Source organism: Triticum dicoccoides, chromosome 7B, assembly GCF_002162155.2.
Source record: "Triticum dicoccoides isolate Atlit2015 ecotype Zavitan chromosome 7B, WEW_v2.0, whole genome shotgun sequence".
NCBI classification, from domain to species: domain Eukaryota; kingdom Viridiplantae; phylum Streptophyta; class Magnoliopsida; order Poales; family Poaceae; genus Triticum; species Triticum dicoccoides.
In genome coordinates, this window is record NC_041393.1 from 54,181,623 (window position 1) to 54,195,435 (window position 13,813).

Here is a 13,813-nt window from a genome sequence, read left to right on the forward strand (position 1 = left end):
GCTAAAAAAGTACTAAACGTCTTATTTGAACTGCAAAAACGTCTTATTGGGACAGAGGTAGTAATAGTTATTTAAACTTCATCCTGAGGAGAATTATACTGGTACCAAGAAAAGACTAAGACTGTTGAAAGGTGATAGCAGCGCAGAGCATCTCTACTCCTAATGGAGCAGTTGGTGAATAGTCTCCACGGTTTATTTTCGTCCCACCTTTCGCTGGGTTTTTTTCGTATGTCCTCCCACCTCTGTCGAACCTACGACAAAAAACCAGCAAAAAAAAGGCATCGATTCGCACGCACGTACGAGCGAGAACCACAGTAGTCTAGCACGCACGACCCGCACAGCAGATCATTCACCGCCGCCCTCCATCCCTTCACACCAGATCCATGCCTTCGCGGCCGCCGCCGCCGATCCATCCCTTCGCCGCCGCCGACCCATCCCTTCCGCGAGCCCTAGCCGCCGCATGTCTCCCGTTTAACCCCTCGTTTATCTTTTCGCCCGATCTGGATGCAGCATGATCGCGGGAGGAGATGAGGGAGACGAGGATGCGCGTCACCTCAAAACGTGTCCGCCGCCACCCTCCCTACACACCAACGCCGGCCTCACCTTGGAGTCACGTAGCCTCTCCTTCATCATCCCGATGCGGTGTTGCTCGCATCTCAACTTGACATCGCCCCTGCCTTGTTGGCCTCCTCCTTCTCATAGTTTGTGGCCGCGACAGTTGCCTAGCGTGCTGCAGCGGCGGCGAGTTCGTTCTCCTGCGCCCATGTCCACCCAGGACGTCTGCTACTTCTCCTCCACGTGTTGCTGCTGCCGTGCCCGGCGGCGGAGGATCCGAATCCCACCCGCTGGCCTGGAACAACAGATCCCATAGGGTAGCCGGATCTGAGTCTCCCCACGTGACCTTCTCGATCTGCGGCTGCGGCAGGTGCAGAACTCCCCGATGATGGCAAGGTCGTCGCTAACTCATTTTCTATGGATCGGATTCATGAAGGACCAACTAATAAGTTTTTAGCATGCACTGATTTTCTATGAGGCGGCCAAAATCCCTCTCATGCGTGAACCATACACACAGAACGACCTAATACATACCTTTTGTTTATCACCTGATGGGTGTACGAATATGTATACGAAGACTACATGATCATCTATAACACGTCATGTTGTGTATGAAGTTTAACGTAATCATACACTCACTCAATCTATGCTGTTTGCTGCCTGTGTATACATGGTAGAGTGGCTGCTTTACTTTTGTGTGTTCAGAAACTCATTCAGTGACTTCAGGGTGCAGGTACAAATGATGGTGCTGAGTGTGGATGGGAACGACGGGATGCTTATGTGCGTGCTACCTGCCATTGCAAAGACTTCTTATTTTTCTAATAGCTCAATGTATTGTAATGATTCTGATGGTGAATTAGTGATACACGCCAAACATTACCATGTTTCTCTATTGTAATTTGATGATCATTATTTCATTGCAGGTACACACTTGTTGCGGACTGATGTATTGAATTGAACTTTTGATGATTTAAATCCTTGTCCAATTGCAAGTGGCCTGTAAAAAAAAGCAGGGTTGAATGCACATTATCATCACACTGCCATGTAATTTTTGTTCATACGCAATCGTGTTGCTACAGTTCTATTTATAGTTTTATTTTGCCATTTTGTATTTGTCTTTGTCCATGGTTAGATCATGTGGTTTTTATGCTTGATCGTTATGAGTCAGTGAGGTGAGAATGAGCGGTAATGGCTTACATAATAATGCCACCAAGTTTATAGTATCACTAAATTATTTTGCTAATTCATTCAACATTACTGTCATTTATGGTAATTCTTTCAACATTAGATACACGGTGAGTCCAAGCTAAATATCGCATGAGTTGTTACTCGAGTGGGATGCTATTTGCTTGATTCACTCAATCAACGATGTCTATGTCCATGATGAATTGTGAACAAACAAGCCTGCACAAGGTAGTGCACGCTCACTATATATTCATGAGAGTAATTTATCCTTTCTTGTATGATCCGTATTACTGCAGCCCATTCAATTGTCCTGCGGTCACATATATATCCCTTTTAAAAAACTATATATCCATGAAAACAGTGTCTCTTTTCTTGTATGATCCTTATTGCTACATCTTTATTCCTGTTGTAGATGGCCCTGTTTTCCATATCTCATCCTATGGTTTTAAGGACTCTCCTTACTTGGCCTTGTTCTGTTATGGCACTTCTCAAATGCTGGGTTTCCATGTTCAATCATGCAAAGTCCATCTGACGACTTCCTAAGGGAAATCATACCGACTTCGACAGTATCATAGCCATGTGCAAAAAATCTACAGGTATATTTTGATTTTGATATGACATAAATTCTGATATTATGTCCAACCATTTTAGTCAACTTGATGGCCAAATGTTCGTTCGTCGTGAGAAATAAAAAGCTTTGTAGTTATTAACATGATGATCAAGGAATATCTCATCAATGAGCATGGACACTGTTGTACCAATCCGGACATTAAAAGCGACGTACAAGTCATTGGCTGAAGCTCCCTTGTTGAATCAACGATTGCAAAATTGATTGAGAAGGTACTAAACTACTGCATATTTGTCTTGTCGCTAATCATAGAGTAGGAATGCCACAATCAACTATGTTAGATTGACATCCTCTGTGCGAAATATGACACTGCAATATCCATAAACCATAACGAAACAAGGTGTAATGTAGGAAGGTCCTTATTTGAAAAGTAAAGGAAGAGCCAGTGATGTAGCAAGAATTGGTACTGTCACTTGGAGAGATCGTTGTTAATTGTGTCAAGAGACTGGAAGTACTTCTGGAGCAGACTTGTATTGTATATGCTTATTGCTCTCTCAATTGGCACCATATTTATCGACATTGGTCAGTCATTGTCATCTGTAGTGGTTAGTGTCACTGCAGTATTACATTTTAATTTACTGGACATTTCTATTCTTGAGTAAATTTATGGTATTTACTAATTGATGCTCAAAGGTCGCATTGTTCTGACAGGTTAGGATTTCTGCAATATTTGTCTTTGTTTCATTTGTTGTCCTTCTGAGTGTTTGTGGAGTGACTGCTCATACTGATGAGATCAAGGTCGGTTTTTCTTCTTCTTTAATACAGAATTGCAACAGTATGGCCACTTCCTTTCTAATAATTTTATCTAAAGGAGTAATTCGTATGTCGTGGAAGTACTTCTAATATTGCTCACTAACTTGGCACCATATTTATCAACATTGGTCAGTCATTGTCATCTGTAGTGTTTAGTGTCAGTGCAGAATTACATTTCAATTTACTGGACATTTCTATTCTCGAGTAAATTTACGGTATTTACGATTTGACGCTAAATGTTCGCATTGTTTTGACAGGTTAGGATTTCTGCAATATTTGTGTTTGTTTCATTTTTCATCCTTCTGAGTGTTTGTGGAGTGACTGCTCATACTGATGAGATCAAGGTCGGTTTTTCTTCTTCTTTAAAGCAGAATTGCAACATTATGGCCACTTCCTTTCTAATAATTTTAACTGAAGAATATGTGATTTATACCTAGAATATGTTGGTGAAAACAATAAGCACCAAAAACCATATCAACACACTGTTTCCTCCTATGCAGATATATTTTCATGAGGATTCAAATTGGCATTCCGGGACACTGGTTTTCCTACTAGGCCAGTACCTAGCCAATATTCCCTTCGTATTTCTGGTGTCCATTTCGTGGTCGCTAATTTTCTACTTCATACTAGGCCTCAGGAATGAGTTTGGTTCCTTATGTACCTATAATCACCATCTTTATGTGCCTATTGGCGAACGAAGCACTTGTGATGATTCCTGCATACATATGGTTCGAGACTTACAAGTGCACCCTAACCCTCATTTGCATATATGTAAGTTTCCATCCTGTTATTCTTTCAAGTGGGCACAAATAATGAAATGAACCACAATTAAATAACCATGGCTACTTCAGGTTATCATGATGCTGCTGGCTGGGTATTTCAAATCCAAGACGCAATACCTTTGCCCATGTGGAACTATCCGCTGTCCTAGATCTCATTCCATATATATGCCGTCCAGGCCCTATCTTTCCTCGACCGGGTCTGGCATGCTAACAAGCAATGCTGCTGTAGGGTTTGATCGAGAATGAGTATGTTGGTTGTTATGACCGGCATATGCTACAGCCCAGGCAGTTAGGGGCCTAGCCCAGTTATCTTATCGTTATTAGGGGCTTAGCCCAGTTATCGTATTTGGAGATTATATGAACTCGTGTAAGGACTCGTTTGAAGTTGAGCAGAAGCAATCATATTTTCTCGGCTTCCTAAAGGGAGCCGGGAGACCTAACCCTAGCCGCCGCCTCCTGCGCCCTCTCTCTCTCTCTCGCTCTCGCTCCCTCCCTCCCATAACCTGAGAGCTCGTCCTGGTAGGGACCCGGTTCCTATCAACCTGGTATCAAGTGTCTCAAGCTCGATCATGTCCGCGCCACCGCCCACCCCCTCCCTCCCGCTGCCAATCGCCGATGACCACCACGGCCAGCACGTCGTCCATCACCGGGTCGGTCTCCTCCCCCGCCTGGACGCCACCCGTGCCCGCCCCCGCCGTGCTCACTCCGAAGGAGATGACGGCGGCGCTTCAAGACCTGACTCAGGCGGTCCAGGTCATCCGCACCTTCCTCGCAGCTATGGGCTGCAGTGGCCCGCCCCCGTCACCACCATCACCGGGCCGCAGTAGCTCCCGTGGCCGCCGCCACCACCGGCGACCTCCATTGCATCCATCATGCCGCTGCTACTGCTGCAGCCGCCGCCGCTGCCACCGGCGATCTCGGGGCCGGGCCTTCCGTCGACGGCGCCCGGGGTGCCCATCCACGAGGTCCATTTCCACGCCAACCTCCCTTCCACCCCTATAACCTGAGAGCTCGTCCTGGTAGGGACCCGGTTCCTATCATTGGTACATCATTTGCAGTCAGGGCCACGAGGACAATACCCGGCATGCAGGCTGTTCGAGGCTTGTATGGGATATCATCATCGACAGGCACCAAGTGGATGAACCTTGATTTGTTCCTGATGATGATCGGCTACCAGTCATCTTGTATGTTTTGCTTTGTCTAAATGTGAGGATACATGTTAGGCTCGGCAAGCCCTGCTGCTGGCCTAGCATCGCAGTGGTGGAGCTCCAAAGTGAGTTGGCCCTGATCTATTGGAAGAAGTTTTTTTGTGTGTGTATACATTTGTGGTTCCTTCCTAGGTTGACGATTCTGAAAGGTGAAGAGAAATGTTACAGAGTTCATCTTCATCCATGGCAAGCGGCCATGCCGGCTTCTGTGACCTCGGTTGGCCTCCTCATGGCTCCTTCACACTCCAGCTGCTCGCGTGCTTCTATGTTTGTGTAGTGCGGGTACAGGTGTGCGCGGTTGGGGCGTCAATCACGTGTGGAAGCAACACTTCGGCCAGAACCCAGACTATGTGCGTTTCAGGTAATGCAATCCATCATATATGCATATTCACGATTTGTTAGTTGGGTTACACTGGGAGCACGGGATGTTGTGTGCTGGATCAACATGCAGATCCTGCCCACTTTCAAGCCATAGATCCAGTGAAGTCAATTTCAGTATATTCAAGACATAGACAGTAGCTTAGCAATTTCCATGGCTGAATTTTGTTTAAAATAAAGTTATGTGCAAAATGTGTAGGCTACATTATCCATACACAGGTATACTTACATTTCATTATACAACACGTACATGTAAGCCATTTTTCTGGAATAATTCCATCTTGTGAATATGAACAACAATTTGAGAATGGCGTGGTGGCTGCTAAGTCCGACGGCTCATGGCTGATGGCAGAGTCCTTTGTGTATTCTCTTTTGATTTGTCATTCACCAAGTAAATGTCATCATTACTTGGACAACCGGTGACCATGGGGGACAAAGGCAAAGGTTGTGTTCCACCGTGTCCAATTCACATGAGTGCAGTTAATTTTTAATTTGATATACATGCAATTTCTTTTTTCATTTTAATTCTATAAAAACGTGCATGTTGATTTCTAGCACTAAGATAGGAAGGCAGTTGCCGCCCTTGTCCCTTGCCGCTGGCCTGCCACGACGGTGTTAATCACTTGCTCACTTAGAACACGACGAAGTAGATTTTGTGATACGAGTGAGGGTTGAGAATGAGCAGGATGGGTGTTGGGGTTGGTCTGTTCAATTATGACTGTTTGAGTGGAACAATTTTCCTACTTTTGAAAATGTGGCAAATTGTATTTCATTAGAGATCGCTTTGTAGCAAATTGCATGAGTGAGCGGTTCATTTTTTCCCACCAAATTGTACAAATTTTTGGTTAGGATAGAAAGATAAATGTATTGCTGGTTGCTTCAAGAGTTTTTTTTGAATTTGGTTGCTTCAAGAGTTAATAATAGACTTGCATGCCCAACAATGGACATCATACTTTTATTTCATGGTAAGCACGTCATTCTGCCTTCTTGGCTCGGGGGGTGTCACGGGCGGCACACCCCTTGATGGCGGTGACGGATTGACATGAATACGGGGGAGAGGAGTAGGATGGAGAGCGGTGTGGTTGGCAGGGGCCTCCTTGGCAGTCTGTGTGGAAATATAGTGTGAAAGATAGAGGAAGCTATGGCAATGGTGAGGTGAGCATCATCCGGTTTTAAAGGAGGGGACTCCATCGAGAAATGTCCCACTACGGTAGGAAACCCAGCGTGAAGGGGAGGGTCGAGGAGGAAAAGAGAAGTGTGGGCCATGGGATTTGGTTTTTGTGTTGAGACCGCTTGTTGGAGTTAAGAGGGCGGATAGTGCGGACAACCACATTTCTCCCTCACATATCAGCTGGATTGCCCAAACGATTTTGGGAAGCCTGTGCGGTGTGTGAACACATCCAAACATATGAGAAAGAAATGAGTTTTGACCTTGGAGACGACCTTAATCATCTGTTTGATTCATTTATGCGCATTTTAGCCCGTAGCAACGCACGGGCATTCTACTAGTTTTCATAGGATCGCTAACGGTAGTAAAAAGAGAAAGAATACTAAATCTGAAAATGGTGAAGAAATCATTAATGGGGCAGAAATTCGCATAAAAATGCTGAATAATGACTTCTATAAAGGATGGTTAGGGCTAGCGTAGGAAATTTGATCCCAATATTTTTGGCAGGACAGAGACAATCAAACATTGACAATGGTGAATTAGATAGGCCTTTTATTGAAGAAGAAACTAAAAAGAATGTTATTTTCCAAATGAAATTTAACAGAACTGGTGATCTTGATGGATTTTTCCGTAAGTGTAGGGACATTGTCAAAATAATATCATACATACAATCCTGGCTCTCAAGAGTTTTATGACAATAAATTTTATGTTAGGGGTCTAGATTATGGGATAGTCAACCTTCTTTCCAAAAGTTGATCATGCTGAGCGAATAGCCAAATACAACAAGGCAGACGCATCTGCTGAATTGTTTGTATGAACATGCAACTGACCTTGAGATTGGAGCCTTACATGAAATTTTTAATAAAACAAACTAAAAATGCCCTTATTAACAGAAATAAAACAGATAGGATCATGCTTCAACATGAGATTCACATGAAACTAAAAGAAGAAATCAAATGGACATTCCTCAGTCCTCACCCAGTGTTTGGAAATATGAGGTTTTAGCCCAACTTGGTATTAGAGGTTGGAATTCACGTGTAATGGGACACTTAGTGCCAAATTACTAACCAGATAATCACACGTCAGGAGTTAAAAAGGTGCAAGGCAGTGCTGCTCGTATTATAGCTAAGATGGTACAATAAGCTCAGAATGATGGGTCGATTAACGGCTTGATTCCTCACTATTTGATTATGACATGGCTAACGACAATGCATCTTCAAGATGCCAGGGGGAGGGGGGAGCTGTTACTACATCTACAACACAAGTTATTGACTAGGAGAAAGTAGATGAGAAAAAACATGAGAAGCCTTGGTATCTGCCAGGTACATATATATATGTAAATTGATGGCATGACTACATTGATTAATCCCAGGTATCCAACCTCCCTAATTATTGTATGCCTATGTTCTTGTTTCTGAACAGTGTCGAACAAAGCGCTGGGACAAATGGAACGTATCACCAAGTCAAATGGGATAATATTTGTGGGTCAAAAAAGAAATGTGTCTTGCTATTAAAAATTTGAGGAAATGAATGCAAGTATCCCTAATAAATGGTGGTGGACACTTAAAAAGGGAAGGTTTATGACAGGAGATTGTCAAGGAAAAAAGGCAGATGACTGATCTTGTTGCGCCGACCTACTTAAGATTCAAAATATTTATTTGAAAGGCAAGAAAATCATCATTTGTAATGGTGTTAATACCAGATAATGAGAGGCTAAGTAGATTGGTGATAAATTTTGCTCACTAATACCCTGCTCTTTATGATATGTGATAAAAAGGATACTCAGTGAGTCAATGTTATATGAATGGCAACAAAGTTTTAGGAGATGATAAACAGGTGCCCCAAAAGATAAACATGATTTTGTATTTTCACAAGCTCAATAGGTTAGTCTGTCTGTTGTTCCTTCTGTTACCACATGGTCTTGGGGGAATGAAAATGAAGGCAGGTTACAGTGAAATTTGTATAGATGATGAGATATGGTGATAGTTCTTCTACACGCATATGGAAAGCTCAAATACTTATCAAAGTTAAAGCATTTTGTGGTTGTTAGAGAAAATGTGTTGTTAAAAAAGACAAAACAATAAAAAGAAAATGGCTGGGTGATCCAAAATAGTGAAATACTACATCTGAGGTCATCCTGGAACTGTCCAATATTTGTTGTTTGAATCTGCTATACCTAAGGTTGTCTGGAGAGAGATTGCTATGTTCATTCATGCTGATGCTATTTCCCAATCAGCTAAAAAAATCCTCAAGGGTTGAGAAATTCTTAACCACAGATAAAAGAATTCATGCAAATGGCTTAGCAGTGTGTTGGGCAATTTGGAAGTTAAGAAACAGATGTAGCTTTGAAAAGATTGATATTAATCTGCTAGTGAGATAATTCTCCACGCCCGTGCTGCTAAAAATAAAGCAGAACTGCTGAACAGGATGAATAAACAAGAACTACAATGACTATAAGGCATGTTGCAATATGTGATGTAAATGATGGCATGGGATGCTGCTAGTCAACATGTTTCTGCTAATGTACTTCTTCAAGCTCCTGACACATGCCCGCGCAAGGGCAGCTATAGATGCGAAAAAGGATAATAGCAAGATGAGACACGAGAGACATTTGGGGGAAAAGGATGATGTGTTTTTTATGTCCAGTAATCTCTTTTCTTTAAAAAAATTTCAGATGTCTCTTCTTGACTAGCCTTTTGTAGGCTATTTTGAGTTAGTTAATTCTGTTTGCCTTATTTTCACAGTTTCTCTGGCTTCTGAACTATATTTCCATCTGCTACATACATAATATCTCATTTTCCATTCATCTATAGTGGAAAAATGGACTCCTAGCTTAAATAAAAGAGTAAGTAAACACTAACCTGAACAAATTAGAATAATCTGTTTTGAGTTGATTTACATGAGAACTACTGCATTTTATATAGTACTCCCTCTGTCCCAAAATTCTTGTCTTAGATTAGTCTAGATACGGATGTATCTAATACTAAAATGTGACTTGATACATCCGTATTTAGACAAATCTAAGACAAGAATTTTGGGACGGAGGGAGTATATAGACTTCGTATGATCATAGTTTTAGCTTGTAACTATGGATAAACATAAGGGCTTTGATAGAAGATATAAAAGTAAACTGCAGTTAAACATCGCATAAAAAAACATACTAGAATGTCCATGCAGGAACCGATGGCTCCTCCTTGGTCAAGATGATTCTCGCATATTCTCATAATTAAGTTCTCCAACTGATAGCAGCAACAGGAATGATAAATGTGAGTTATTTAGTAGACCATAAACATGAGATGTGAGTTTTTCCTATAGACTTTACTCACGAAGTAACATAACACATCTATTGCTATTACTGTTAATAATAATTACCTCAACTGTGGTAGCAACACACTCTCCATTCACGGAATCAACGACATCACCAGGTCTAACTCCTAGTTCTTCAGCAATCGATCCATGGGACACCTACAGTTTAATTTGTTATGCATTACTCAATAGCATTTAGTAAGCATTGTTCAAGAAAACAAGGAACAGTGGACAACATCTACCTCTTTAACTATCAGACCCGAATCGATATTACACTTTCGAAAGATCCTCTCCACATGAATTGGATCGAGAAATTTAATGGGTGAAAGCTTCATCCCAATATGCAGGCGAGGGATACACCTTGCAACATTGTCATTTATCAAATTCCAAAAACTAAAACTATGAACAATATCATATAACTTAAAACACAATTTTGATGAATGAAGCTTTGTGTCTAAATATCCAACAGAAATTAGACTTAGCAATATAAGAAGAAATATATCAACACAAGCACATCACAAGATCAATTGTGTTTCCTCAAGATATTTTCTTATGACTTAATCATACAATGATACCAACAGAAGAAAAACTTACTGAAATTTTTTCCACATATCCAAGCACTTCAATACAATAGAGGAAGGAATATATGCTGTCCCGGGAAAATTAGCCATCCCCAAAACGTGCCCATCAAAATCAATAACCATTCCTCCAATGCTGGGCTAAGATATTTAAATTGCCAACATCAGAACTATGAGCAACATAAGTTAATAATTAATATTTATAAGATAATCACGATGAAGATATTATACCTCACAACCAGTGAATAGATAATGATGACGTTGGTATGTAGTTGGGCCCATGAAATGAACACATCCATGAGCAATTGTCATGTTTAAACGTTCATCTCTACCGAGCACAAGTATCTCCTGACCATAGTTTATGTCACTACTAAACCTAGGAATCTTAGCACACAAGTCTAAATTAACCTTCAACACGGCAATATTGATGTGCTTGTCATAGCGAAACAAGATTGCAGGTACGGTTGTCTCATCTTCATCCAACAAATGAGCAATAATCTAAAGACAGATACAAAAACATATATTATGACAAGTGTTATTTAGCATACATAGATGAACAAACGTATTCATTTGTAAACATACCTCAGCATCAGGTACATACTCATCTGTACCTGACCACTGGGTTAGGGCCGTGTATTTTGAGCAGATTATTCGCGCAGATGTCAAAACAGTGCCCTCTTTAGTCCCCTCATCCCAATCAATTAGAAAACCAGATGATCGTGCCATGAGTTTACCATCTGTAGATGCAACAATAGATAAGAGAAAAACAAAAATTATAGATGCAACCTAAAAAGCACGGATACAGCGACACGCATACGGGACACAGGATACGGCATTTTCCAACAACAGCCTATCGGGGATACGGCAAATACATATGAAAATAAATAAAAATATGCCATGTAATATAGAGTTAAAGACAAAAAAAGAAACGAGAAAGAGATCGCCCCATTCAGCAGTAACTCTCTGAACATAAGCCCACGGAGGATATTTCGGATTCAGCAGTAACTCTCTGAACAGCTAGTGCCATTTCCTCTCCCATTGTCAAGAGCCACAGAGAAGATTATCCATTAGTAGTTGGGTCAGCCCAGCTAGTGCCATTTCAAGAGCCACTGGATGCTACAGATTAATGTGCACCGTCAAAACTCAAGCCCTATCTCTCTCTGCCCTAACACTTGACCAACCCGCCACTCTCTTGCCATCGCCTCTCCTCCCAGCGATGGATCTCTCAACTCCCCGCAGCAGCTCTCGCCACCGCCCTCCTCCGAACCTGCTCCTCTTGCCGCTGCAGCAGCAACAGCAGCGGCGGCCAGCGCTGCAGCGGGGGATGTAGCAGCAGCAACGGCGGCGGGGGCACAACAGCAGCAACGGCGGCGGGGGCAAGGGCGCAGGCAGCAGCAGCACGGTGGCGAGGGCGCAACAGCAGCAGCATTGAGGCAGGAGGGTGCTCCAGATCCAGCGCTGCCTCAAGTCGCACGAGGGTGCTGCTCCGACTGGTGGATTAATCTTCCATTAGCCATCTAATTTTATTCTTTGCGAGTCCCCCACGTGTCCCAGCCATGTCCTCCCTTTTATTTTTCTTTTTTTAATTCATAATTTGGAAAATACTGAGGGATACGTGTATCCCCGCGTGTCCCCGTGTCCGGCCGTATCAGAACGGGGATTCGGCAACTTCTTCTGCCGTGTTCATGCTTTGTAGGATGCAACAATACATAAGAGAAAAACCAAAACTATACAGAGACACTAAATAAAGGCAATGTGTTACATACCGACATAGGACGAAAAGCTAAAAATAACTTTAGCTGCTTGGAGGATTGTTTTTGTAGTAGACTCACGAACGCTCTGCAAGTTTGCATTCGCCATACACGAACCACAAATAGACATATCAAGCGTTGCAAGCTGTTGTTGGAGCTCTGCATGTTAACATGCAAAAAATGGTGAATCAGTCTACTGTGTTCAAATACATATCATCTTGAGCAAAATAGACATGTTTCATTCATTATTGACAACTGTTTTTTTGTTAGAGGTGCATAGCTATCCTAGCAATCACTAATCAGATAGTAGAATGAAAGCAGAGTGTATGCGTCTCCCAAACTTACTTCTTTTTGCACGGTACTTGCATTTGAGCTCGTCATAAGCTTCAAGGGCATCCTTCATCGCAGGGTCATGGGCATTCTCTGGGTTTCGGATGTAGGCTGGGGGGTGAGGCCAACGCAGAGGAGAGCTGACTGCAGAGGAGGAGGAGGAGGAGGCATGCGATGCGCCTGGTGAAGCTGGGGCCGCCTGCTCGCCCGTGCTCGTAGCGGCTTTCTTCTTGTCAGTTCCCTTCCGCTTCTTGGTGGTTCCCTTCCGCCTCTTGGATCCCTCGGACGGCTCCAGGGGGGCTTCGCTCTTGCCTCGCTGCTGCGATGCTGCGGCCGACGGCTCCGGGGAGGCTTTCCTCTTGCCTCGCTGCGATGACGGCGCGGCTTCCGGTTGGGCCTTCCCCGAACAGTCCGCCACCGGGGTGCGCCGCTGCCGCCGCCGCTTCCACCGCCCTGCCCTCGACCTAGATCCCGAAATCTCTCCCGCCTCGTCCTGCGGGATCGGCATTGGGCGTGCTTCTTAGGGTTTGGTTGGCTCGGCCGACCACAGGATCGCGAGATCGCCTATGCCGCGGTATCGATTCGGCGAGGGGCGGGGGATTTTCGATTCGGGGAAGGGGGAAGGGAACAGGGACGGGTAGAGAGGGAGAGTAGAAGATGGGAAGACAAGGGTCGGTCGGTCGGTTCGCCACGTGACTGCCTGTCTCCACGGTAGTCCTGGCCATGGGCAGCCCGGCCCGACCCGATCCGGCCCGAAAAAGCCCGACCTGACCTTGCCCAAGGGCGGGACCTGGGCCTAGATTTTGAGACCCCGGGCCCGGCGTATTCACCATTTAAGGAAGAGGCCCGGCGGGCTTTTAGCGTGATGGGTCGGGCTCGGGCCTGGTTTTTAGGCCCGTCGGCCGGCCTGGCTCAGCTCGGGCTTGGGTTTTTTAAATCGGACTTTGGTAGGACCGGCCCGAAGCCCGGGCCGGCTGACAGATGGCCAGGTATACTCCGCGGGATGAGACGGACAGGACACTGTATTCCACGCTGCTGCACGGGGCACGCCCATTCATATCCGTTCCCCACCGGTTACTCAGCCGCTAGGAACGCAACGGAATGGCCCGTCAGACCTTATCAGATCCCGGGTCATGTCAACTCCAATGCGATCATCAAATTGCCCACAAATATCTGCAATAGGGGTCCAAT

General features: G+C 44.0%; 1 protein-coding gene across 2 annotated transcripts in view; it reads right to left on the reverse strand.

The window, feature by feature from the left end:
* Positions 1–13,258, reverse strand: part of LOC119335901 — a 15,515-nt gene extending 2,257 nt beyond the window's left edge. For both annotated transcript variants that reach the window (XM_037607947.1, XM_037607948.1), the window contains exons 1-8: positions 12,638–13,258; positions 12,308–12,451; positions 11,124–11,278; positions 10,773–11,039; positions 10,558–10,682; positions 10,206–10,323; positions 10,030–10,122; positions 9,819–9,896 (exon numbers count right to left, since the gene is read on the reverse strand). In XM_037607947.1, the coding sequence (XP_037463844.1) occupies positions 9,819–9,896; positions 10,030–10,122; positions 10,206–10,323; positions 10,558–10,682; positions 10,773–11,039; positions 11,124–11,278; positions 12,308–12,451; positions 12,638–13,130 (1,473 nt within the window). In that variant the 5' untranslated portion in view covers positions 13,131–13,258. The remainder of the gene's footprint in view (positions 1–9,818; positions 9,897–10,029; positions 10,123–10,205; positions 10,324–10,557; positions 10,683–10,772; positions 11,040–11,123; positions 11,279–12,307; positions 12,452–12,637) is intronic.
* Positions 13,259–13,813: the final 555 nt, after the last annotated feature.